Raw genomic sequence first — 25,865 nt, 5'->3', positions numbered from 1 at the left:
AGTACTCAAATGTAAAATCACCAGTGATAAAACATCAATACAAAGCACATCACTTTTGTGGTGTTCTTGCCAAAAATTTATAATCTCCGTCTAATCGTGAGAAAACATCAGACAAACCCAAACAGAGGGACAATCTCTAAAGTAACTCTGGTATTCCTCAAAAATAACATCTAAGAGCCTGAGGAACTCTGACATTGGAAGAAACTATGGTGATATAACAAGTAAATGCAGTGTTGCATCCTGGATTGGTGAAATGAAAAAATGACATTAGTGAAAACAAGGGTAAAATCTGAATAAAGTATAATTTAGTTAATAGCACTGTTCCAATGTTAACTTCTTAGTATTGACAATTGTACTACATTTGTACAAGATGTTACGTTAACAGAGTAATTTGAGTAAAAGGTATAGAAAACCTCTACTATTTTTGTAGCTTTTGTAAGTTACAAAACAAAAAGTCAGAAAAAAGAAGGAAATCTTAAAAATATTAAAAGTAAATGTGGGAGAATTATAATTCCAGAGTAAGGCATGACAAATTCCTTTCTAAGCTTGACATATCCAGAAGAGACTGATATGAATTAAAATCTCCATACATAAATATTTAAATAGAAAAGAAATCTCTATATGTAAAACAATTCCCAAAACAGAAACATATGTAAAACTAAGGAAATATATGCAAAACATACGACAAATAAAAGACTGATTTCTTTAACATATGAAGTGGTAGGCGCAACTAAGCATGAAAAGGACCAACCAATAAAAAAATCATAAAAGGATTGAACATATAGTTCATAGCAGTAGAAATGGTTCTTAAATATGAAAAGATGCTTAACTTCCCTCATAATAAAAGAAATGCCAACTCAGACTACCTTGAAAGATATACGTATATTTAAAAAGTATATGGAAATATCATTTCTCACCTAGATTAAAGGTTCAAAAAGAAGGTTGATGATAAAATATGTTGGCACGAGTGAGGAAATAGGCATCCCTCTGACTGCTGCTAATGGGCAGTGTAAATGGACACCACTGCTGTGAGAACAACTTGGTGCTGGCTACAGAAATTACTAATGCACATGGCCTTTGACTCAGCAATTCCACTTCTAGGAATTTATCTAGCTCTATATTCCAACATGAAGAATGAGGTACATACAATGACGCTAAGTGTAGCATTGTTTATTAAAGATTGGAAACAACTTAAATGCCCAGTAGGGCCAAGTTAAAGAAATTAAGGTGTATCTATACAAAGTTACCTTGTGGATCTGTAAAATACCATGAAGTAACTCCACATAGACTGATGTGAACTCTTTCCAAGATACTATTAAGTTAAAAATGCAAGATGCAGAACAGTGTTTATAATATACCACCATTTGTGATTTTTTTTAAAAAGGATTTATACTTTCAGCAGCAGTTCTGGGGAGGTGAGCTAGGTGATAGGAGTAGGAGGGAAAACTTTCATCAAATACACCTTTTGTATCAAACTTTTTATCATGTGAATGTACTGTTTATTCAAATAAATTTTAATAGTAAACTGTTTTCTGGTCTTTATTTCCTTGTTTTATTTACAGAACCCTATCTGCATTAGCTCACTGGTCTGCCATCTTTAGTGACACACCGTATCTTCCACTCTTAGCATTTCCATTTGTAAAATTATTCCAGAACAACCAACTCATCTGTTTTGAAGTTGTCGCTACTCTCATAAGTAAGTAAATAAGCATTAAATAATGCAACCAAGAGTGGATCCTTGTACATTTTCCTTCTGTCTTTGCACCCTTGCAACATTTAACAAAAATTCCAGTGTGAAACAATCAGATAGAGAGCAAAAATGGACAGTTTGGACATTGATACATAATCCTTTTTATTTACAAGGAAATTTGAATAGTTGCATCTTAGAAGAAGATACTGTTATAGGCTAGATTTTGTTAGTAAGAAGGAAGCAGATGCTTTACTGACAAAGCCAGTTATTCATTGGATTGTAGTAAGTGTGTAAAGCATTTAGCACACAACGCCTGTCATGGCAAGTACCGGCTACTTCAAGGCTGCTTTTTATTTTTATAATCATACTACTTTAATGTGTTATTTACACTTCCCTTATTTTTATAAACTTTACAAACATTTTATTGACTGTACTATTCCATAATGTGTATGTACTAGTTTAATCTATTCTTGGACGTTTAGGTTGTTTCTAATTTGTACCTATAAAAAGTAACAATGTTATAACTACCTTCACATGCAGATATTTATAATAATTTATTTGGGGTACATTCCCAGAATTGGTATTATTAGTTCCTAAAATATGAATATTCTGATTGATTCCCCAAAAAGGTTGTACTAGTTTGCCCTGACAATAACACTAAGAGTTATAAAAGGAAAAGAAACAACCCAACCACAAAGTGCCCTGTAGCTAGGATCAGGAATGCTTTGGAAATGTTTGTTTGTTTAACTATTTGTTTGTTTCTCATTGACTGCTCTGAAGAAATTGGCAAATTTCTATTAAACTAAAATACTATATTAACATGGAATTTAAAAGGGTTATCTAGAATTTAAAAACTTGTATTTTTTCTTCTTTATTAATGGGCATGTGGGGGACATGAAGAGTGGATACGTTTAAGAATTGCAAAGTCCTTTGATAATATAGAAAGGTAAAGATACATTTTCCATTTTTTCCTTCATAGTCAATTGGTGTCAACACTGGTTTGAATATTTTCCTAATCCTCCCATCAATATTCTAAGTATGATAGAAAATGTTTTGGCATTTCATGACAAGGAACTGCTACAACACTTCAGAGAACATGATATAACATCCCAGGTAAGAAGAATCATGCTTTTAGAATAACGACTTATTTTGGAAGCTGACATTAGTTCTGGTATAAATTGAACAGTATTTTCTTGAAGGAGTATGATAAAAAAAAATAATAATAATAATAATGTAAAAACAAACAAAAATACAACCATTGTGTTTTTAACAGTATTGCATTCTTTTTTCCTCATTAACTGCTTTCCTGAAAGTCTAAAGAAGGGTCCAAATCAAGTTTCATAATCATGTTTTTAACATAATGGTTTTTGTAGCTAAACCAAACATAAGACAGTATGAGCAATAATAACTCTGCTACGACTTTTCCCTAGAAACCTAATAAATTTTTTCTCCTTTATTTCAGGTATATGCATGGCCCCTTCTTGAAACTGTGTTCTCAGAAGTACTGACGAGAGAGGAGTGGCTAAAATTGTTTGACAATGTCTTTTCCAACCACCCTTCCTTCCTCCTGCTGACCGTCGTGGCCTACAACATATGTTCTAGAGCTCCTTTGCTCAACTGTAGTCTTAAAGATGATTTCGAGGTAAATATCCTTGTTCCAATGTAGTGGTCCTCAAAGTTCCTTTGTTTCAATTGAAAAATCCATTTCTGTATGGAGTACCTGTTGTATGTCGGCTACTGGCGCTAAGAGGTACGAATGTAGTAGAAACAGTTATACCCCATCCGTGCCCTTGCATGGTTTGTAGACAATTCCGTAAGCAATTACAGTTGACTGTTAGTCTTAAAAATCATAGCTTCAGAAAAGAATCTTGATAATATTGGAGTTTTGTCTTTATAGGATGTTTAACAATTAGGTAGTTGTTTATTCTGTGCATGATCTTAGCAGTGACCCACCTGGTCTGTGATAATCTGGATGCTTATTACACATGTTCAATGGTAACAGAATTTTGAGACTTAGTGGGAAAGTGACTGAAAAAGCATTAGAGGTGGTTTTTAAAAGGAGAGATTTTTTTGGTAGATAGGATGAATTAAGTTGGATTTTTTGTTTGTTGCTTATTTTGTGGTTCCTCTCAAATTAAACTTTATTTTTACTTCATGCTCATCAGATAGATGATATATATATCTTGCGTTATATATACTATAATAGGTATACATATTAGAATTAATATATATGCATATTAGAACTTGGATCTGCCAGCAGAGCAAGATAACGTTGAAACATTTCAGATATTTTTTAAAAATCAAGCTAATTTATTTTCAAAGGCTAATTTATTTTTAATTTATTTATTTTGGATTTTGAAGGGAAAAAAATCCAAATAGAAGAATTTGTTCCATTGTTGAGAAGCATTCTTCTGCTATTATAAAGGAAGCCTTCGTTTTGAGTTAAAAATTTAAAAGTGTTATTTCAAAAGTTTATAATACAGTGCGAAATTTTTTTACATTTTGAAAATAGGAAATTGGATCTTCATTTGAAAACTTGGGCTAAGAAAAGCTTCAGTAAATTTGAAAAAATCTCTTGAGGATAAATGCACATTTACATTTTTCAACTCCTGTTTTAATTCTATCTGTAACTGCTTTGTTAGGTAGATCTCGATTTAAACACAAAGTTTTCTTACAGTATTTTTTTCACCATCGGAATAACCTGGATATAAGTGCTGTGATTAGAGAAGCTTATCATCTCATGGACACCACGCCTGCTGATATTCATCCAGACAACATGCTCGATGTTTTTGTGGCACTGACACAAGGACAATATCCAGTATTTAATCAATATCCGAAGTTTATTGTGGACTATCAGACACAGGAACGAGAGAGAATAAGGAATGATGAATTGGATTACTTAAGAGAGAGGTAATCATGGAATAGTTGTTCTTCGGTAGAAACAAAATCTGTTGTAAATATAAACAAGTTTTTATGAAAAATCTATGTAAATTTTTAAGTATTTGTGTAAAATCAGAGTTTGAAGACTGGAAATGTCTTTAAAGAGACTTAATTCTTACATACAGAAGTGAAACAATGATATACTAGTCAGATATACATTTTGTGTTTTGGTTGGTTGTTCTGGGACTTAAATTACTCAATTTTCCTGTTTGCATGGTCATATAACAATAAATGTTATCTACTTAAGGCAGACAGTTGAAAATATGCAAGCTGAAGTAGACCAGCAAAGAGTGGAAGATGAAGCTTGGTATCAGAAACAAGAACTGCTTCGGAAAGCTGAAGAAACAAGGAGAGAAATGCTCTTACAAGAGGAGGAGAAGATGATACAACAAAGACAGAGGTATGTTTTATCATTTTCAGAAACATCTGAACGTACGAGTTAGTTGAATTTTTATTTTTTTATTTTTTTATTTTTTATGATAGGAACAACACTATATATAGTATTACCCAGATGTGGAATATCCACCAAACAAATATTTAAGTTAATATAAAGAAATTTGTATATATACCACTTTTCAAAAGATTGGGGTATAGAAAATTGGGGTATAGAAAATTGGGGTATAGATTGGGGTATAGTAAAATGTCATTCTAAAGCTATGCTGAATATGATGTAACTTTGCACTGATTATTCAGAAGTAACACAAGATGTAATGTACCGTGGAGGACATTAGTAGAAACATTATTGTACAGTGGGCAGAAATGCTATGTAATACGACTACAGTGCTGCATAAATCACTTTTAGTGGAGCATAATTTTTTAAATTGTGTTTCAAACATATCTGTGTGACCTGAAAATTGAAACATAAAACAATTATCTCATTATACATTTCCTACTTTGGAGGACAGTGGAAGAAGTATTAAATGCTTATTCAAAAAGTATGCTAATGTTCTCTAGGTGCATCCATATAACTGCAAATGGTTAAGATTTCAGTCTTTTTTTATGGCCAAGTAATACTCCATTGTATAACTATACCAGTTTCTCAATCCAGTCATCTACCAATGGGCATTTCGGTTGTTTCCATGTCTTGGCTATTGTGAATAGCGCTGCAATAAACATAGAGGTGCAGATATTTTTTCTAATTAGCATTTTGGATTTCTCTGGATAGATACCTAACAGTGGAATTGCTGGGTCATAAGGTAGTTCCATTCCCAGTTTTTTGAGATAGGGTATCAATGGACACTTGTCTTATTAGGGAGTCCACTTCATGGATGATGTAGATGCCTGACCACTGCACGGTATATCTGAGGCTAAAGCTGAATAATACCAAATTTCAACTATAATTTAATATATATATATATATATAATATATGTATATATATATAGTCACAGGATATATATATATATATATGTATATATATATAGTCACAGGATATGAAATACAGCACAGGGAACAGAGTCAATGGAACTGTAACAGCTATATACAATGTAAGAGGGGTAGTAGATTGGGGGAGGGGGTTATCACTTTGTGAGGGGTGAAATGTCTAACTATTACATTGTTTTGTACTCCTGAAACTAATATAATAAAAAAAAGTATGCTAATAAGGTAAAATGTTTAAATTAATTAAGATTAAGAAATGAGCATGCAGACTAAGCCTAATTTTGGGGAAACATACTTCTCTATGTGTTTATTGATTCTTATTCTTGGGTGGGACTTTGTGAAACAGATTTCTAGTATAGGTTAAAAATTATAGATGATGTCCCCAATAAACTTTAATTAAAAAAAAATTATAGATGATGTACTACAGAATTATACACTTGAAACCCATGTACCATGTTTCCCCAAAAATAAGACCTAGCCGGACTATCAAATCTAATGCATCTTTTGGAGCAAAAATTAATATAAGACTCGGTATTATATTACATTATATCCGATCTTATATTGAAATAAGATTGGGTGTTATATTATATTATACCCGCTCTTATATTACATTAAAATAAGACCGGGTATTGTATTATATTGTATTGTATTGTATTGTATTGTATTATATTATATTATATTATATTATATTATATATTATATTATATTATATTTTATATTATATTATATTATATATTATATTATATTATATTATATTATATTATATTATATTATATTATACCTGGTCTTATATTAAAATAAGACCGGGTCATATTAATTTTTGCTCCAAAAGACGCATTAGAGCTGATGGTCCGGCTAGGTCTTATTTTCAGGGAAACACAGTAATTTTACTAACCATTGTCACCCCAATAAATTTTAATTTAAAAAGAAAATAATTAAAAGGAAGGTTAATCATATTTTTACTAAACCTTAATATAGTCTCATTTATATTTGGTTTGAAAAATGTAATAAAGTTATTTTATCCAGGAAATAAAAAAGAATTGCTGTACTGACCCATTAGCCTTCTACTAAAATTCTAAAAGAATAAGCATACATAATCTTTGGTAATGTTGGAGCATTTTTGGCATTGTTCCTTCAGATGAAGGATATCAATTTTATTGAGGTGTTCTGCATAGTGAACCTGTTAAGAACTTTTCAATGTCAAAAGGAGAGCCAATAGCATGTGGACCACTTGTCATTTTCCTAAGTGTAGACTGGTTTTGTAATTGGGCAGCTTTCATTTATATATTATAAATACAGCTGTGTTATAATGGCACCAGTTAAATTGGAAAAGTGGACTGAAATAGGTGGCAGGCCTTTCACTGTTTTGAAACATAATGTTTTTCCTTTTAAATTTACATTGGGCAGAGTTTTTATTTGTTCCTCTTGGTGTGTTTTGTATTTAAGACTAGCTGCTGTGAAAAGGGAGCTAAAAGCAAAGGAAATGCACTTACAAGAAGCTGCAAGAAGGCGTTTTCTGAAGCTTCAGCAAGATCAACGTGAAATGGAACTAAGAAGACTGGAGGATGAAATTGAGAGAAAGGTTTATTATTCTTACCTTAGTGCTCGTATATTATCGCCATTTATTTTCACTTAAATGGAATGAGCACCTTCAAGTTTAATATTACTCCTAGAGTTTACAGTCAATGCTAAATAGCCCCTTTAATTTTATTTACTTTTTCCATTGGCTGTTCTTACTCTCTTTTGTATTTCATAAAGGGTTAAATATTTTAGAAATGCCAGGAAAATTAGTCAAGTTGACTAATGTCTTTGGTGATTATTTCTCTAAAAACAGAAGTACTAATTAACCACTAAGTTAATTGTGAAATAGGGGAAATACTCTTCTTCAATATAAAAATTTATACGTGGCCAATATAAACATTTTTCCCTTATGAAATATATGGAGTTAAAAATGGGCCGCCTTTACTCTTCTCTCATTTTATCCCAAGAGATAAACTATTTAAAAAATGGTCATATATGGTTTTATAGTATTCCATTGCATGAATATGTCATAGTTTATTTAACTAATCCTTTCCTGTTTGACACTTACATTGTTTGCAGTAGTTTTGCAATCCAAAATAGTGCTGGGTTGTACATTCTCAATACACATCTTTTGAGTACGTGCACATATATTTTTGCTAAAGTAAATCCCAAGGTATGCCAAATTGTCCTCCAAAAAAGAACCCATTTAAGCTCTTTTAAGTGTATGAAAGAACCCATACCCTAGTCGATTTGGGGTGCATTCATCTTAGTATTCACCAATCTGATAGGTGAAAAATGGTATATTTTAATTTGTTCTTTGTTGTTGTTTTTTTTGCTGTGAGGTGAAATATCTCTTCAGTTATTTGTCTTCCATTTGTAGATGAAATGTAAATTGCATGTCTAGATCATTTGTCCATTTCCTATCAAATTAGTCGTCGTCTTATCAATTTACATGGGCTGCTGGTATCATTTGGGGCAGCAGTGTCCAATAGAAAAAGGATGTGAGCCACATGAGGAATTTTAAGTTTTCTAACAGCCACATTAAGAAAGTAAGAAGAATAAGTGAAATTAATTTTTGTAACATTTTATTTAACTCAATATATTTGCAAACAATAGTTTTAATATGTAATTGGTATAAAGATATGGTTGATGTTTTGCCTTTTATTTATACTAAATCTCTGAAATCTAGTAGTCAGTTTATATTTACAGCACACCCTCACTTTGAACTAATCACCTTTTCAGGGCTCAACAGGCACATGTGGCTAGTGGTTGGCACACAGGATAGGGCTGGGGCATTAACCCTTTTGTCTGTTATAAATGTTTTCTTCTGGTCTGTGTTGCTTGTCTCTTAAGAATATCTATAATGTCCTTTTTTTTAAATCATGCAAAATATTTTAATTTTTGGATAAGCAACTGTATTAGCTTTTTATGACTTCTCGGTTTTTGTGTCATGTTTAGAAAGACCTTCCCATTCTAAGTTTATATTACCACTTATGCATATTTTCTTCTAGTTTTATATTTTTCTGTTGTTTTTTAAATCTTTGATGTATCTCAAGGGTCCGCAAAGTACAGTGCACCGACACATCTGGCCTGCCACCTATTTTGCCACCTATTTTGTGAGGCTTGTGAGTTAGCATGGTTTTAACATATTAAATGGTTTAAAACATCAAAGAATATTTCATGACGTGAAACTTATATCAAATTTCTAAAACAATGAAATTCAAGTTTGTGTCCATAAATACAGTTTTACTGGAATAGTCACACCCGTTTATTTACACACTGTGTATTTCTGCTTCTGCACTGATGGCAGAGGTGAATGTTGTGGTAGAAACGATGACCCACAAAGCCTAATATATTACTATGATCCTGTACAGAAAAAGTTACTCAGCCCCTAATGTCCACAAATGGAATGTAATGAATGAGATAGGGACCAAGCTTACTTCCTTGCAAAGGCAGGTCAGTTGTCCCAAGACCACTGTTAAATTCCCAGACGTACATCATCTCTTCGATTGCTTTGTCTGTTCCTGAGAAGTATCCCACTGTTTGACTGGCAGCTTTGTCATATTTTACCAACTAGGAGGCCTAATTCCCACTATTAGTCTGCCTTTTCAGAGTTTTCTTCAGGATTCTCAAATGTTCATCATTTCAAATGGACTTTGAAAATTCTCTCTCTCTCTCTCTCTCTCTCTCTCTCTCTCTCTCAATCCCCCTCTACCTCCATCCTATTGGAATTTTTATTAGGATTGCATTGACTTTATAGACTAATTTAGGGAGTTTCATACATTTTAAAGTGTTAATGCATCTGTTTTAGAACTCTATTCTCTTTTTATAGCATGAGTGTACTTTTTTGTTTAAAGCCAATTAATTTTAAATTGGTTCTGTAAATCTGTGATTCCTTTTAATTATCTCATCTAGTAAATGAGGTTGATAATTCATTATTCTAGAAAAGTATGTGTTCTTCTCTAAAAGTAGTACAGGTTTAGAACTCTGACCTCTATTCCAAACCCCTTTGAGATAGTGAAAGGCAATTTTTTGGTCAAAGAACCCTGTAAAGTCCTTTCAGTGGTGTGATATGGCCTCTGCCCACCCTTCCAGCCTCCTATCCTTCCATCTCTTATTCTGACAGTGAGCTTTGACCCTGCAGAATTGCAAAAGCTTCTCTACTCACAGTTCAGGTATGAGCAGGAAAAACTGTTTGAGTCCAAAGTGACACATACAAGTGATTGCAGACGTCTGTTAGCAGCCAGCAAAGGTGATTGATCTGTTTTTGCTCTGGCACATCGCTGTTTGTGTCTCTGAAAATGCAGAAGCAAAAGAGCTTTTGTCATTGGGATTCCTGAAAAGCATCATTTGTTATGCCAAGCCTCTCCTCCACCGATTGGCATTATTACTACTCTTGCTTTATAAACTCAAGTATCACCCCCACCTCTGAGCTGGCTGCTTTCCCAATGACCTTCTTCATTGAGTGGAACTGCTTGCCAGTCCGTGGTTTTTTGCTCCTTGGGTGTATGTCCTTCTTGCACATCCCCCTGTAGTTAGTCCCCTTATTACACTTTGCTTCTCCTATTGTAGGTATCTGACGGTGTGCTCTTACCTTGACAATGTCTAACACATTGCCTTGTGAATGCAAGTAGTAATACAGAGGTCAGATGGCTGATGGGTTATAGTTTGTTTTTTTCTCAAACACATATCTGTGTTATTTTAACTCCTAAAAAAATGGAGACTTTAGGCAGCCGAATATTGAAGACAGTTCCGAAGATTGTTCTATCTAAAGAATGCCTTATCCAAACCCTCTAGTGTGGAGGAGTGAAAAGCTTCCAAGTAATCAAATTTTGGAGAAAGGTGAACTTTAAATAAGTCCAAACAGGGCATATACAGGTTAAACTTGGAGTTACTACTTGCCAAGCCAACTCTATAAAAGTATAGAAGCTTAATCAAAAAGAACATTAAATGAATGTTATATTTAATTAGATTAAACATTCTATATTTTCATCCACTGCAAATTTAAATTGCTCAAGTTTTTCCAACTCATAATATTGGCTAATGCAATATGGTAAGAACTACCATCTGTCCTCCCATTCTGGGTAGATGAGCATATGGTAATTGTGCTTTTTTTTTTTTTTTTTTTTAGAAAATTAAGCTAACTATAACTCAGACTTTAGTCCTAGACTCCACAGTGAATGCTAACACATTGTCAATTACTCTGATTTCAAAAACTCAATACCTATTATTTTAAATACAATACGTTTTGTGGGTTGTTCAGATTACAAGATTACTACATCTATTAAACAAAAATTATTTTGTAAATTCTTGTTGGTATTCACAGTTTGTTGCTTGGCCCTAGGTACATATGAGAGATCAAGAAATGGCTACCGCAGTCAAAGACCTAGAAATGAGACATCTGGAGCTCGAATCACAAAAACGACTTTATGAGAAGGTATAAATCAGCTATTTTCAATATGAGAAAAGCAGGGTTTGTACAAACTCTTTTTAGACTATATTTACTCGTGGTTATTGAATGTTCATTTTATTTGTTTTTTTAAGCAGAAAATTGTGTCATCCAGGATTATAAGGGAGACAAAATGTCTGAATATACAGTCATTTTTGTGTTCTAGCATTATTATTATATAGACCTGTGATTTTTTAATTAAAAAATGATTTTTTTAACAGAATCTTACTAGAAATCAAGAAACTGCTGCAAAAGAAATGAGAGAAGATGCCGACGCCTATAGACGAAAAGTGAATCTTGAAGAACACACGTTTCATAGACTGATAGAAACGGATCAAACTCAGAACCAAAAAACCCAGAAGGTAAAAATACAGTAAATTGAGTGTATACATAAAGAGGGAAATTTCCATCTGTCATCGTTTTAAAAGAAGGAATTCAAAATCGAACTCCATAAAGTTGAGTTAACCCGCTTCTTTGCTGCATTATCACAGTTCCTAGAATCTCACATCATTATATTTACAGGTTACTTACTTCATTGACAGCCATACACATGTCTTTTATACTCTGAGAATTTTAAGACTTAAAAGAAAATACAAAGGAAGTAGTAATTTTATAAATTTTAGTATCTACTTGTTATGTCTCAGAAATTGTCACTGAGTAGACTAGTTCCAATGCATTAATTGGAACTGGCATATAAGCCAGCATTTTCAAAGTGTATTCTGTGAAATATTAGTAACTATTTTTCAATAGAATGGGAGATGACAAATAAGTGTTGGAAATGCTGTGTTAAAGTTAGGTTTTTTTTTCATGCCAAATTTGAGGATATGGTACATTGCGCATCTTCAAGAAAAATTCCCAAACCTATTTTACAGAATTTCTTGTGGAGAAATTCTGTCTTAAATGAATTGAAATGGAACTTGAGACCTTCGAGAAAGATCTTTCTCTATTAACCCCTAAACAGAATGAAGCAGGCCTGTGGCAGGGCCTGGCCCTGGTCCACAAGCCAGGAAAGGTGTGCGGGTTCCCTTCCTCCTGTTCTGCAACAGTTCCATGGCTGATACCCCAGATTATCCCACCTTTTTTGTTTCCTGAAAGACTTGTGCTGTCTATAAGAGTGTGCTCTTCTGACTCCTTTTCAAAAGGTTGAAATGTGGAAATTGTTTAATCCCACCTGTCCCTTAGTCTAGAAGTTCTCAGCCATGGCTATCCATTCAAATCACCTGAAGAGCTGTCTGAAAGTACCAATATCCAGCCGCCCCAGAGATCGAAGTAATTGACTTGTGGTGGGGCCTGGACATCAGTTTGTTTTAGACACTGAGGCGATTCTCATACGCACCCAGGGTTACGAACAGCTGCCCTAGACACTTGGATACATAAATGGATATACCATAATTATATATAGTGTGACCTTGTTTCTGAAATTTACAATTTTTCTTAGCTAATTGAAGAAAACTTGGCAAAAGCTGAACAAGCATGTCTAAATACGGACTGGCGAATTCAAGCTTTACATAAACAAAGATGTGATGATCTACAGCGAAACGAACGTTACGAGGAAATGGCTAAACTCCTTCGGAAAAACAGACGGAAAGAAATAGAAGTATTAAATGCAATGATGGAGAAGGAAGCTAAAAAGGTAAGAATGGTGTTTTAAACTTCTTGTTATTAAGCATTTACATTTTACATAAATATTACACAATTAAATGATAAAAGCATCAAACCAAATGATCTTTTTGTTGGAAAATATCTTAAAGATGCTCTAATTTTAATAGGTATTGCTCAGAGAAGTGCAATATTTGATGCTGCCTAAAAATGACTAAGTGTCTTTCTTATTCACATGAGTGTGTCTCAACTTCTCAGCTTCCTGGATTTGTTCTGGCTGTTTGCTTAACACTTACCTAGTTCTTTATACTTACAGTATAAAAGATTTTGAGCAGTTAAGAATTACTGTAGTTGCTAGTAACAAAAACCAAAATAACAATGACTATAAGCAAGATGGAAGTTTTTCTTTTTCATGTGAAAGAAGTCTGGCGGTAGGCAGTCCAGGGCTGGTATCCTGACTCCAAGGTCATCAGGGAAACTGCCTCCTTCACCCTTTTTGCAGTACTTCTGGGTATATGTCTTTCATTTTCAAGGATGCCTTACCATCCAACATAGCTGGAGTTCTAGCCATCACATACTCAGCAGGAAGAAAGTAGGGCAGAAGGGCAAAAGGTTCCCCCTCCCAGCTTGGACAATTCCTTTTGAACTCCTTTCCAGACATCCCATGTCACATTTCTACCATCTACTGGCTGCAGAGGATGTTGGAAATGGAGTATTTTTAGCAGGGAGCATTATCATCCCAAATAAAATCAGAATTCTATTCCTAAAGAAGAACCAGAAAATGGATTTTGAGGAGACAACGTAAGGGTGTCTATCACACAGACATAACTTTTGGTTGAGCCTCCCTGGACAGCTCTGGAGCTGTGCTCTGTACACACCACTGACACTGTCGCCTTCCTTGAGGACCCTGAAGAGCTAGGGAGCGATCAGGAACTAGATAACTGGCTTTAGTTCATTCTTCTTTCTGCTGCTATATCATAATGTCTAGTCCGAAAGCTTTTCAGAATATACTTCCTTCAAGTCACTATTCCAGGTTCGTTTTCCTCCTACCCCATCCCTGGGGTATGGGGCCATGGTTACAACCCTTTCATTCAAGGACAGGGAGGGGTGGGAGTGAGGCTGAATCCCTGAGACTATTCTCCTCAGGAAAATTGTGGTGGGAGCCCACATCTTCAAGGTAAGGATTGCTGACACTGGGGCTAGACTGTGTAAACTTAGGTGTACTCTCCTTTGGGTAAAGCGGTGTATTTGACAGTAGGCTGAGAATCGTCGTAAAGGCTTTTCATGGTATGTGAAATCCTTTGTGTCTAGTGTCCTGGTTCTAAAGCTGGCTTGACTGCTCTGTAGCCTTGGCGGGTCACACAGGCTCAGTCCCCTCATCAGTAACCTGAAAAGGATGACTCTCTATGGTCCCCTCTGGCCCTAATGATTCTTTAAAATTTTTGTTACTGAATGCATATTTAATTCATTAGCTTTTCTGTAACATAAAAATTGTATGTGTGTTTGCATATACAAAAAGCTACAGCATCCTTAGAACATTGGTAAGCTTTAGGAGTTATACAGTATTTTAAATTGATTCTTTTAGTTACCCTTGGAGCTAATTTTAAGATTATTGTTTTCTTATTACCGTGTTTGCCCAAAAATAAGACCTCGCTGGACCATCAGCTCTAATGCGTCTTTTGGAGCAAAAATTAATATAAGACCCAGTATTATATTACATCATATCATATAAGACCTGCTCTAGATAACTGGGTCTTATATTAAGTTTTGCTTCAAAAGACAAATTAGAGCTGATGGTCCAGTGAGGTCTTATTTTGGGGGAAACACGGTAGGAACAAGGGCTAATAAACATTACTTGACTCCCTATAGTCGTTATGTGTACCAGAGCTGGACAAAGAATTCATTCTCTACAACATGATAACTATAGCTAACACTGCTGTGTGATATATAGGAAAGTTGTTAAGAGAGTAAATCCTAAGAGTTCTCATCACAAGGAAAACAATTTTTCCTTTTATTCGTTTTTATCCCCCTGAAAATAAGACCTAAACGGAAAATAAGACCTAACCAGAAAATAAGCCCTAGCTTGACTTTTCAGGATGACATCCCCTGAACATAAGCCCTAATTAAGAGCCCTTAATTGGGAGCACAAATTAAGACCCGGTTTTATTTTCGGGAAAACACAGTATATGAGAAGATGGATGTTAGCTGAACCCGTTGTAATCATTTCACAATATGTGTAAACCAAACCATCACGCTGTATGCCTTAAACTTATACAGTGATGTATGTCAGTTATTTCTTAATAAAACTGGAAGAAAAAAAGAACTCATTCTCTGAATTTTGTCGACTTTATTATTAAGGCATAGCATTCAAATTAAATGAAACAGTTGCCATTAATTTTTAAAAGCTAGCTTAATCCCATATGATTTGAGATTTGGAATGTAGTGAAACGAATTCTTATTTCAGTGACAGTGGGACCTATAGGTGTGCACATGGCACATAGGTCCAGAGCGATACATCAGACGTGCCTCTGCTTTAAGGTTCTTCAACGGCCTTGGGCCGAGGCAGGCTCCCAGCTCACCCGAATACCAAACAGACCCTGCGTGCCTGGAAGTATAAAAGGAAGTGGAGCAGAGGTAACAGAAGCGCTTCTTCCACTGTAAGAAGTTGCATTACCCCAATTTTGATGTGTTTTATTTTTTTCACTTATTTGTATTTAGTGGGAGGAAGCTGAAGAAAAAGACTTCCGCTTGAAATCCGAAAAGAAAGCTTCTGCTCTTTCAGATGCCTCTAGACAGTGGTTTCTAGAGAAGGAGATAAATGATGCATTAGAGCACACTGAAGGTGAGTACCCGTGAAGGCCTTTCTCTCTCCATTCATTTCATGTGGTCTGTTGTGGTGGATAAATCCTTGAGGTGTATTTTGGTACTTGTATTCAAATTATTGCTCAGCTAAAACGTAATCACTAGCCACCGTTTTTTGGTCAGAGAGTGGGGCTGAGAAGGTTAAGCTGCTAAAACCAACTCCAATCAAGAAACTGTTCTCAGCCATCCTGTAGACTTCTGTTTGATTCCATGGTTCCATAGGCCGTGGCGTCCCCTTAATGTATTAGATAGAATGCGATTTGTCTGCAGAGATACCAGTCTGCAGTAGTACCCAAAGTACTACTTCTACTTTAGTTTAATAAAAATTTCTGCTTTACCAATAGCTGGTCCTCAGAACAATAGTATATGAAAGTAGCACAAGAAAACTTAGGATGGGATCTAATCAAACATTAGGTTTTGATGCAAGGTTTATAATGACATCAACTGAAAAATCAAAATTATAATTGAAAACTCTAAAATAGAGTGCAGATACAGGGAACTTTTATATCACTATATTTTGTATTATTTCAGTCTTTTGTAATGTATATATTACTTTTTTTAATAACAGCCTTATTGATATATAATTCACACGCCATACCATTCACCTATTGAAAGTGTACAATTCAATGGTATTGTACGTTGTATCATATATTAAAAAGTATATTCAACTATGCAACCATCACCATAATCAATTTTAGAAAATTTTCAGCACCCCAAAATGAACCCTGTACTCATTTGCAGTCATTTTCCATTTCCTGTTACTGTCCCATCCCCCCCACCCCTGGCAACCACTAATCTACTTTCTGTCTCTGATTTGCCTATTCGGGAAATTTCATATAAATAGAATCGTACAGTATACAGTCCTTTGTGTTTAACTTCTTTCACCTAGCATAATGTTTTGAGGTTCATCCATGTCATAACATGGATCAGTACTTCATTTCTTTTTATTGCCAAATAATATTCCATTGTATGAATATTCCGCATTTATCCATTCATCAGTTGATGGACTTTTGGCTGGAGTCCACTTTTTTGGCTATTATAAAAATGCTACTATGTGCATTACTTTAACAATTCACAAATTTGAAAAGTAAAAATATAGGTTAGACGCTGTCATCATTTAATTATGCCTACTTTTGAAACCCCTCATTATCTCTCATACTTCAGATTTAGGTCCCAAATAGCAACCAGAGCACTTGGGGAAAGTGAGGCGTGGAATGTCCCTGTCAGCATAAATTATTTAAAATTGGTTTACAAAACATACTAACTGGAGCTGCCACTTCTCCCTAATCCTGTTACACTTACCTCTAATTTAGAAAGAAAAAAACTCTTGAGGCTTTTAGAGAATGGATGGATTTAGAAACGGAAAAGGGGACAAAACTGCAAAAGGCTGCTCTCGTCAGTAGTCTTCGTACATGTTGGCCCTTCTGCCTCCGTGCTGTCCTCCCACCCTGCTGCCGAAATTGTTTTTAACTTTCCTAAATATCACAAATAATCATCCATTTTTCAAAAGGGAAACATGTAAGGGTTTGTCATTTCCTTAATCAGGTTGTATAAATTAAACCAGAATCATTTAATCCTAAAACTAGGAGATAATCAACTACAATTAGGAAAACGGCATTTTGATTGGAGCTGCTCAGCATTGGTTTGTCTCTCAGGGCCTAGAAGGGAGGCACCGAGAGGTAGGAAACAAGAGCCGGTGCCAAGAACATACTGACACAGTGCTGCAGGCCACGGGGACCGTTAGCTGTTTGAACAGAGATAACAGTCACAACATAGCTCTTTGGGAAGATGAGTTAAACAGCCGTGGGCAGGATGGATTTAGGAGGACACATTTAGAGACAAACAACTGTGAGATCTCAGATTTGGAAGGATCTAAAGAACCGGTATCTGATGAGTGAATCATCTCTGGCAGACGGGTCAGCCAGCCTATTCCAGAATACTTACAGAGCTGGCGAGCTCATTACCTTATCCCATTTTCTGCCAGTATCTTACTTACAAGTTATTTTTTTCCTTATGTAAAGTTGAATCTGCTTTTCTTTCCTTTTTTTTTAATTCTCTCATTAGAAACTGTTCTGCGGAGCAATGCAGATTACATATAATACCTCTGCCACATAACAGCCCTTCAAATATTTGAAGATGACTCTCCTATTCCATCCCCCACACCAGTTCAAATTAGTCATTTGGTAATTAGTCAAATTGTCTTAATGACTCATTGAGCTAAAACTGAGTGAAAACCATTATTAGCTAAAGTTCTTGCATCAGGTAAAAGCAGGCATCTTCATGAGTCAGCGTGACCCATACAGTCTGGGCCTGACTCATGGAGGTTTGAACCCTGGGGATGGAAGTAGAAAGGAAAGGGACAGTTATAAGTGACATTGGAATGAAAACTCGAAAAGACCTTGGTGTCTCGTTGCATGCAAAGCTGTAGGAGTTAGGGAACAGTAAAAACACAGCTGAAGGGTGAGTATACATTTTAAAATAAGGGGAGGGATTGCTTAGAAAACAGGGAGAGGCACCAGTTAGGTGTAGAGCTCTGCTTACTAGGTGAAACGGGCCTCGCTTGCTCTGACTGGCTGTATATTGCTGTGACGAGGCCCAGCCCGGTTACGGCCAGTGGTGATGCGCCCACAGGGAAAGCTGGCCAACCACACTTAATACTCTGTCCATATAAACGTTCAGGCTCTCTCTATCCTAACATCTACATTTATGAGTTGTTTGTTTGTTGGCTTTGTGTTTTAGCTAAAGGTGTTTATAAAGTACTTTACCAAAACTTCGGCTCCGCTCTTAAAACTCTCACTCACTGTATTTTCCTTGCCTTTTCAATGGTGTCACCTTCTTCTGAGCTTTCGCAGAATCGAACAGTGAGGGGCTTTTTAGCCTTAGCAATTTTCAGGTACGAGGGGCCATTTGGAGTTAATAACGGCTTTCTACTCATGCCCAAACATCTCCTTTACTGCTTCACTTGTATAACTGTAGGGCCCAGATCACAGTATGAACAGGTCGCCTCCAGCTGCTTGCCTAGAACCTCGCCAGGAAGCGATGTTTCTGAAGTGGACGCCTCTACTTGGAGTAAGTTGATGCACAACAAAGATTTCTCCTGTTATTTTAATTAGCAATCTCTAAGCAAGAGTGTGACTTAAATTACATTTATAGCACACTGGTACCCTTTCCCCAGGGCCCTGATAAGGGAAATCCTAAAGTGCAGGCAGCGAGATTCTCAGGTTTCCAGCCAGGGTGGGGGACTGGATCAAACCTAGAGTCAAGCAAAGGAAGTTTGCTGAGTGTACTTCATTAATGCGTCTCCATTTCTTCAGCACCAGCACTGCCGCCCAAAACCTGGTCAGAGGCTGCCACAGAAGTCTGTCACTAACTCCATTAATGGTATTCATAATTGTTTTACAGCCTAGTGAAAAGAAAACCTCAGCATTCATTTTCCAGCCTATAACGTATTTGAGTTTTCTTCACTCTGTTCCGGGCTGGGCCCCCTTCAGCAGCCACTGAAAACGTGTTTGCTGTGGGCGCTGTAATGGCTTCATGCTGGTTAGCTGACTTTTGATCCCTTGACTTCACTCACAGGAGGTTTTTGTTCATTTTTGGAAGGGGTGGGATGGAAACATCTTATAGGAATGTAGTCAAGGCACCAGCCCATAAAGAAGCTAACAATTTCCCCTGTGAAGTACTTAATTTGTTTTTAAAAGGAGGGGAGAGAAGGCGCAAGAAACTGTTAGACTTTATTTCCATTGACTTTTTCAATAAGACTATCATATAGATGAAGCAGAATTTAACAAGGTCTTTTGAGTTCTTTTAGAAGAATAAATTTCTATTAATGTCCCCTAAAGACCAGCTTTATAAGAAATACACCTAATAACAAGTCATAAGAATCCAGCGTTGTGTAAAATATTTTTGCTAACTCGCACTTTTACATGCACCTATAAATTCTGTGTCAGAATAGGAATTAAACCAAAAGTCATGCGTAAGTCAAATAAAAGTACGAGATTCTCAACTGTTCTCTATTCTGACACATCAGAACTTTTTCACTAGATAATTCTAAATTTGAAAATTGACTTACGGACATTTAGCAAGTTTAGGTCATTTGGCAGCAAAACAAAAACAAAGCATAAAAGCTGTATTCCTTGTAAAATGGTTTTCAGAAATTGAAGCGGTTTGAATGAGACGTCTATTTTTAAGGTGCTTCTTTTTCAAATTCCAGTATTTACTAGCCTCTCTAAATCAATATGAAATGGCTCTTATGCTTAGATATATTGTAATATTTTCTAATCTTAATTCTAGACTCTTCCTGTGTTAGTCACTATTAAAAGCATTTAATTTATTTTTATTTAATCATTGGGAAGTAGTCATGGTGGGTACAGTATTAATTTTGTCAACTTGAGATGCCTTTTCTCATTACATTAAGCATCCTAGTGAGGAAACTTACTGTTACAAAGAACTCAAATTCTCCTTGAAGAAACTTGTTCCTAATTTAAAAGATTGTCTGTATCCTTAAATCAAAAAAGTGCTAAATAACCGAAAGCAGATAAATTATCTGATAGCATTCATTCAATTGATTAAATAAATATTTGGCTTTTTAATGGCACCTCATAGGGCCAGGCAATACGTCAGGCTTTTGTTCAAGAAATTTGGTTTTTAAAATACTCATTTCATTGTTGATTTTTATAACAATTTACCTTTAAAATAAATTCTGTGTCATTGCTAACATCAGAAAATTAAACTATAAATTTAAAATTTTGTTTTCAAGTTTCTTTAAATCAAAGAAAAATACAGTGGGACACCATGGAACAGGATCTTCTGGAGAGAGTGAGAAATCTTCGCCAGAGACTCACCACCCAGGCTCGTCACAGCTGTCAGACGCCTCATCTTTTGGCCATATAGGAGGCTGGTCACCTCGACATAGTCAGAGAGAGAGATACCTATTTCACAATCAATGACACTGATTTTTAGATTATTTATTTTAAATTCCTATAAAGATCCACCTTTTGTATAGAAAACTGGGTATAAAAATTATGTGTTCTATTTAATTCTGATGCTTTTTAGCTTGTAAATGGCTTCTTGTACTTTTCACAATAAAAAAAAAAATGAAGCTATTAAAACTTGTGTTAGGCCCTTTCAGGTTGTGAAAACCAGCATAAACCTCATTAACTAGTTAATAAGGATTTATTTTAACGATAAACTGAGAAAGAGCAGGAAACCATCTCAGCACCTATCTGACCAGGACTGAGAGAGAACTCGTCAGCGACAGGGGAGTGGCCTGAATTACAGCCCTCTGTCCCCTGAACAGTCACACCGGACATGACATCCGTGTCTTGTCTGCTTCTGACAGCACCAACCACTGTCCCCTCCTCAGGCTCTTAGGTCCACATCAGGGCTGTTTCATCATCTTGGGCAAATTACTTCTCTGAGGCCCGTTCCAAATGGAGGGTAGAAGTAGCTCCTGGACTTGATGTGAGGATGAAATAAGAAAACAGACATACAGTTCCTGGTACTGTGCCTGACATACAGTAACGTGCAATGCGGAGTAGGAATGCTTTTCTCCAGGGTCACAAAACACAGTCTTACGGTAAACCAGATATTTTCAGTAAGCAGAGTGCTCTCTTTGGCCCAACAGTCAGAGTTCTGAAATAAGATCCCATCACTGTGTGAGGCAGTGTTTCCCCAAGAGCACTTTTCCTCAGCCTGATTGTCTGTTCATTTTCAGGTAGTTGCAAACATGCCTTCATGGGTCAGGCTATGTTTGGAAACAGGAAGTCCAGGATATAAAATGCAGAGGGTATGATGGGAACTTTGCTGAACCAGAATTTGCTTGCTCACCTGAAAGTATTCAAATTCTAAATACTGTGATTCCACCATCTGGAATCAGTTGTCTATTGCCAGCTTCTGACCTCTGTCTAGTTCACCTCTTTTACTAGGATTTATACTTACTCAGATTGGTTTTGCAGCTACACACACCTCTTTTATAGTATTACAGTATTTCATTTTCACAAAGCGTTTCTGTTCATCCAGTGAGTTAATGCATTCTCTCAACCAAATGAAGTTCTTTTTATCACATTCCATTTTCTCTGAGCCTATAGTTCTGTCAATAATAATCTTGATAAAGTCACTGACTTAGCAGATTTCAGATACTGGACTGAACCGCTTTGGTTATATGTGCTTGGTTGGCATTTCAGAGGTTATCACATCTAATGAAATATGTGAAATACATTTCTGATTATCTCCTCGTGCTTTTTGACATTACAGCCTCAACCATACCCCAGTTTCTTTACAATGTAAATTCTCTGGGAACTGAATGAAGGTTGAACTTGGCTACAATTCTCCCCACACCGGCGACATTCAAAAGCTTCTCTCAAGTACTCCCTTGAGTTTGTTAAAGCAGAGCAGTTCCTAAAGCCTTTTCGTATTTCTTACATTCATAAGGTCTCCCTGGTGTGAATTGTACAGTGTTGAATAACTTTGGGGCTTTAGCTAAATCCCTCTCCACATGGACTACATTTAAGGAGTTTCTCTCCTGTGTGAATTCAGGGGTGTTGAATCAGTTATTGACTTGGGGAAAGGCCTTTTCACATACATTCATGCGGTTTTTCTCTAGTTTGCATCCTCTGATGTTGAGCAAGATTTGAGCATTTGCTACAGGCCTTTCCACAGTGACTCCATGTTCACCATTACAGCAATCATGATGGCCGCCGTAATGGCGAACCGCCAAAGGCTTCACTAATAAGTATGGGCGCATTTATCAGATTCTGGACTTAATGTGTCCAATCAGAAGACAAACCACATGATAATTTGAACAAGGAAAATTAAATGTAAAGCGTTATTAAACTATGATAGGAGAATAACTATAAAGGTGTAAAGAATTCTAAAGGGTACGTAGGACTGAGGGAAAGAAAGGGCACTTTGGAAGGGAGCTGCCTCCTCCTGACCCCCCCCCCCCCCAAGGCTCAGGTTCAAACCTTGTTGGAGAAGGAATGGTTGCAGACCACTGGATAGTGGACGGGGTCGCTGGGTTGCCTAGGTGAGAGCTGGCCCACAATCCCCAGGCCTCAGGACGCCAGTCTCGGGGGTGCAGGCAGTCCAGGGCTACTGGGTAAAAGCACAGGGAGTCAGGGCGTCGGGCCCCTGAGTGTTGTCAGGGTGGTGTGTGCACTGGCCATGTTGGGAGGGCCACAAGATTCCACCCTCTGGGGCACAGGCAAACTGAAGCTGGAAGGCAGGTGGTGCTCAGAGCGTCAGGACACTGCTACTGGACATGCCATGTCCATGTTGGGAGAACTGCAGCAAAGTCACTAAGAATGTGCGCTCTGGGCACACAGCTAGGGCAGCGCACTCCTGGGTGTCTACACACACACACACAGACAGACACACACACGGCTGATGGACCAAGAAGAAGCACACCACCACTTGGAGCTAGGAAGACACCCATGCCTCCTACCATGTCCTCCAGCACCTCCTACTGACTGCTGAACATGACGCACACAGTGAGGAGAAAGGCTTGACGCTTCCGTCCGTTACTGGGGACCAGGTACTGAAGAGTGCACTAGAGCTGAAAGGCCCTATGTTGATAACTGTCACACATGCCATTGGATGTGGCTCTGACAGTTGACTTGGTTGCGTGACAGAAATGTGGACTCAGCGTCGGCCCCTGTGTAATCAGACTGGCACGCCACCATTAACCTGATAGGATGTAGATGAACTTACTCAAAGGCTTTGGAAAGGAGGAATGTAGCCGTGGATTTATCACATGCAATCTCCTCACTCACCTCCCAACTACCTGCTCAGCCCCAAAGACACTCCCTTTGTTAAGGCACTGAGTGAAGGGAGTGTCTGAAGCCTTGAAAAGCTCTGTGGTGGCTCTGTTGGTGACGAGTGATGGTGACATGCCACTATTGTGCTCCCTGATTTCCCTGGGGATGGTGGGATTCCGTAGTAGCAGAGGCCAAAGGGCAGCATTTAACGACCAAAGACAACTATTTCCAGAAAAGGGCAGCAGAGAAGTACAAGTAGTAAGGGATTTGGGGCTATTGCTAATTGAGTACGTTGTCCCTAAGAATGAAATAGATAGACAGCCTACTAAAATGTTGCTCGCTACATATAACAGGAAAAACCATATCTGGTGGCCAAAAACCTGACTTGAGTCACCACAATGGAGAGCCATGCCTGTCACCCATTTTCCAGACTTAAACTCATTTCCAAATCCAAAGCCTCTTGAGTGAAGGGGAGGCCAGATCCTCTTAAGGAATCCCCCCAAGTCTTTCCAAATTGGACCAAGTTTGAATTACAGTGGACGCAGTGAGGCCATGAAACCAACTGCGGTTCTTTTCTGAGTACCTAAATATATAATTGAATAATTTCACAAAGAGCCAAATCTCCACACTGGCACTATGTCCCATTGAGTAAAATTCATTATGGTAGAAAGAGGCAAGTGAAAGCCTCTGAAAGGGCCTCCTTACCAAGATAGTAAAACAAAAGTACTATCACATCCCTGATGAGAGAATTAGTGCCACCATCAGAAACTTGAAAGACGAAGGGGGTGGTTAGCGCTCTCACTTCTCTGTGGAATGATTGAATTATCAGCAACTTAATCCGCGATGACTGCAACTGAGCAACGGTTTCAAATGCAGTAACAGCACAGGCCTGTCTCGTTCTATCCCAGCAGGTGCTTCAGGACCTTGAGACGCCCCCTCCAGATCCTATCACGTCCTGCCCCTTCCCAGCTCCCCGGCCCAAACTGCCCAGGATGGTGTTCAGCGCCCTCCAGCGCCTGGACTCTCATCACATGCCACCTACTTCCCACAGCCCCCCCTCCCCCCAGACACTTCCCTGGTGTCTGGTGTCAAGAATCATACCCCCTCCCAGAGCCTTTCTGTGCCAGCCCCTCCTCTGGAACCTCCATTACACGGCTGTCATGCAGGGACTCTGGTCCCGCTACCCACACAAGAACGCAGGATATGGTGCGGCCAAACGGAACCCCAAGGGAGCCACAGATAGGGGGTTCATACCAGTATTTCTCGCTGGTCCTGGGTTAGAGACAACAAGGAGCAGGAGACACACCATCCGCAAACCTGCCGTCCTTTTCTGCCAACCAACCCCTTGCTAACTGCAATCGGTGCTGGCTAGCTCATCAGGGCAGTTATATCAGTGGCTAATGGCTCACTGGTAACAGCTGACAGCCAACTAGCCACAGCTGATGGCCATCTACTACGGGAGCCAGCACCTTTCCACGTGAGGCCAGGAGCCTGGAACCTGCTCTCCGGGACTCTGCCCCCACAAGCGCCTTGCACCCAGAGGCGCTGGCAGCGCCCTCCTGGACCAGGAGGACCCAGGCTCCGGCCTAACCCTCCGCTGTGCACGTCCCCAGCGACGGCCACTGCTCAAGGGCAAGGGCAGGCCCACTGGTGGAAGGTGGGACAGCAGGGGTGCCCCTCCCGGCGACACCCCGCAGCAGCGCGGAGGCGGTGAGGGTGGGGGTCTTCCTAAGAGGCTCACCCGGCTCGCGCCCACCCGGCGCACTTGAGTCTTCCGCAGGTGTCCCCCCTTAGCGTCATACCGCGGCCCTGGGTCCCGTCTTCCGATCCGGGGCCAGAACGCCGGGAGTCGGCCGGACAATCGGGCAGAATCGGGAGATTTGGGGCCAGTTAAAACTCCACGGGTACTTTGGGAATGACAGACCGAGCCGACACAGCGGTGACTCCAGAGTGGAAGAGTACGGGTCTCCAGGTCCACAAACAAGCAAACAAAACCCCTCTTTCCCGCAGGAGTACAGGCCTACAACGAACAAAAGTATTGTGCCCCGTGTGAGGATCGAACTCACGACCTTCAGATTATGAGACTGACGCGCTACCTACTGCGCTAACGAGGCACCTACGAGGAGTGCCCGACCGTAGGGTAATGAGGCTTATACTGCGGCCCCATGCGCA

At 38.0% G+C, this 25,865-nt stretch overlaps 1 protein-coding gene, 1 long non-coding RNA gene and 1 other non-coding gene across 8 annotated transcripts in view; 1 reads left to right on the top strand and 2 right to left on the bottom strand.

The window, feature by feature from the left end:
* The window catches only part of TBC1D31 (TBC1 domain family member 31), a 65,376-nt gene extending 42,987 nt beyond the window's left edge, over positions 1-22,389 (top strand). For 3 of the 5 annotated variants that reach the window (XM_019717755.2, XM_074316851.1, XM_019717915.2), the window contains 12 exons: positions 1,563-1,696; positions 2,670-2,803; positions 3,153-3,332; positions 4,368-4,600; positions 4,878-5,030; positions 7,455-7,590; positions 11,374-11,466; positions 11,700-11,840; positions 12,917-13,111; positions 15,796-15,919; positions 18,916-19,008; positions 20,696-22,387. In XM_019717755.2, the coding sequence (XP_019573314.2) occupies positions 1,563-1,696; positions 2,670-2,803; positions 3,153-3,332; positions 4,368-4,600; positions 4,878-5,030; positions 7,455-7,590; positions 11,374-11,466; positions 11,700-11,840; positions 12,917-13,111; positions 15,796-15,919; positions 18,916-19,008; positions 20,696-20,829 (1,750 nt within the window). In that variant the 3' untranslated portion in view covers positions 20,830-22,387. Of the gene's footprint in view, positions 1-1,562; positions 1,697-2,669; positions 2,804-3,152; positions 3,333-4,367; positions 4,601-4,877; positions 5,031-7,454; positions 7,591-11,373; positions 11,467-11,699; positions 11,841-12,916; positions 13,112-15,795; positions 15,920-18,915; positions 19,009-20,695 lie in introns of all 5 variants that reach the window. The other 2 variants (XM_019717830.2, XM_019717680.2) reach the window with 2 other exon arrangements.
* Positions 1-25,865, bottom strand: part of LOC141567895 (uncharacterized) — a 44,175-nt gene extending 18,310 nt beyond the window's left edge. The window contains exons 1-2 of one of the 2 annotated variants that reach the window (XR_012490875.1): positions 25,435-25,865; positions 10,198-10,324 (exon numbers count right to left, since the gene is read on the bottom strand). This is a non-coding gene — a long non-coding RNA (uncharacterized LOC141567895). Of the gene's footprint in view, positions 1-10,197; positions 10,325-24,947; positions 25,162-25,434 lie in introns of those variants that run through there. The other variant, XR_012490874.1, reaches the window with a different exon arrangement.
* On the bottom strand, positions 25,735-25,807 carry TRNAM-CAU (transfer RNA methionine (anticodon CAU)). The gene has a single exon. It is a non-coding gene; the product is annotated as a tRNA-Met (tRNA).

Source organism: Rhinolophus sinicus, linkage group LG12 (assembly GCF_036562045.2).
Source record: "Rhinolophus sinicus isolate RSC01 linkage group LG12, ASM3656204v1, whole genome shotgun sequence".
NCBI lineage: Eukaryota > Metazoa > Chordata > Mammalia > Chiroptera > Rhinolophidae > Rhinolophus > Rhinolophus sinicus.
This window is presented reverse-complemented; position numbering and strand designations above follow the sequence as displayed.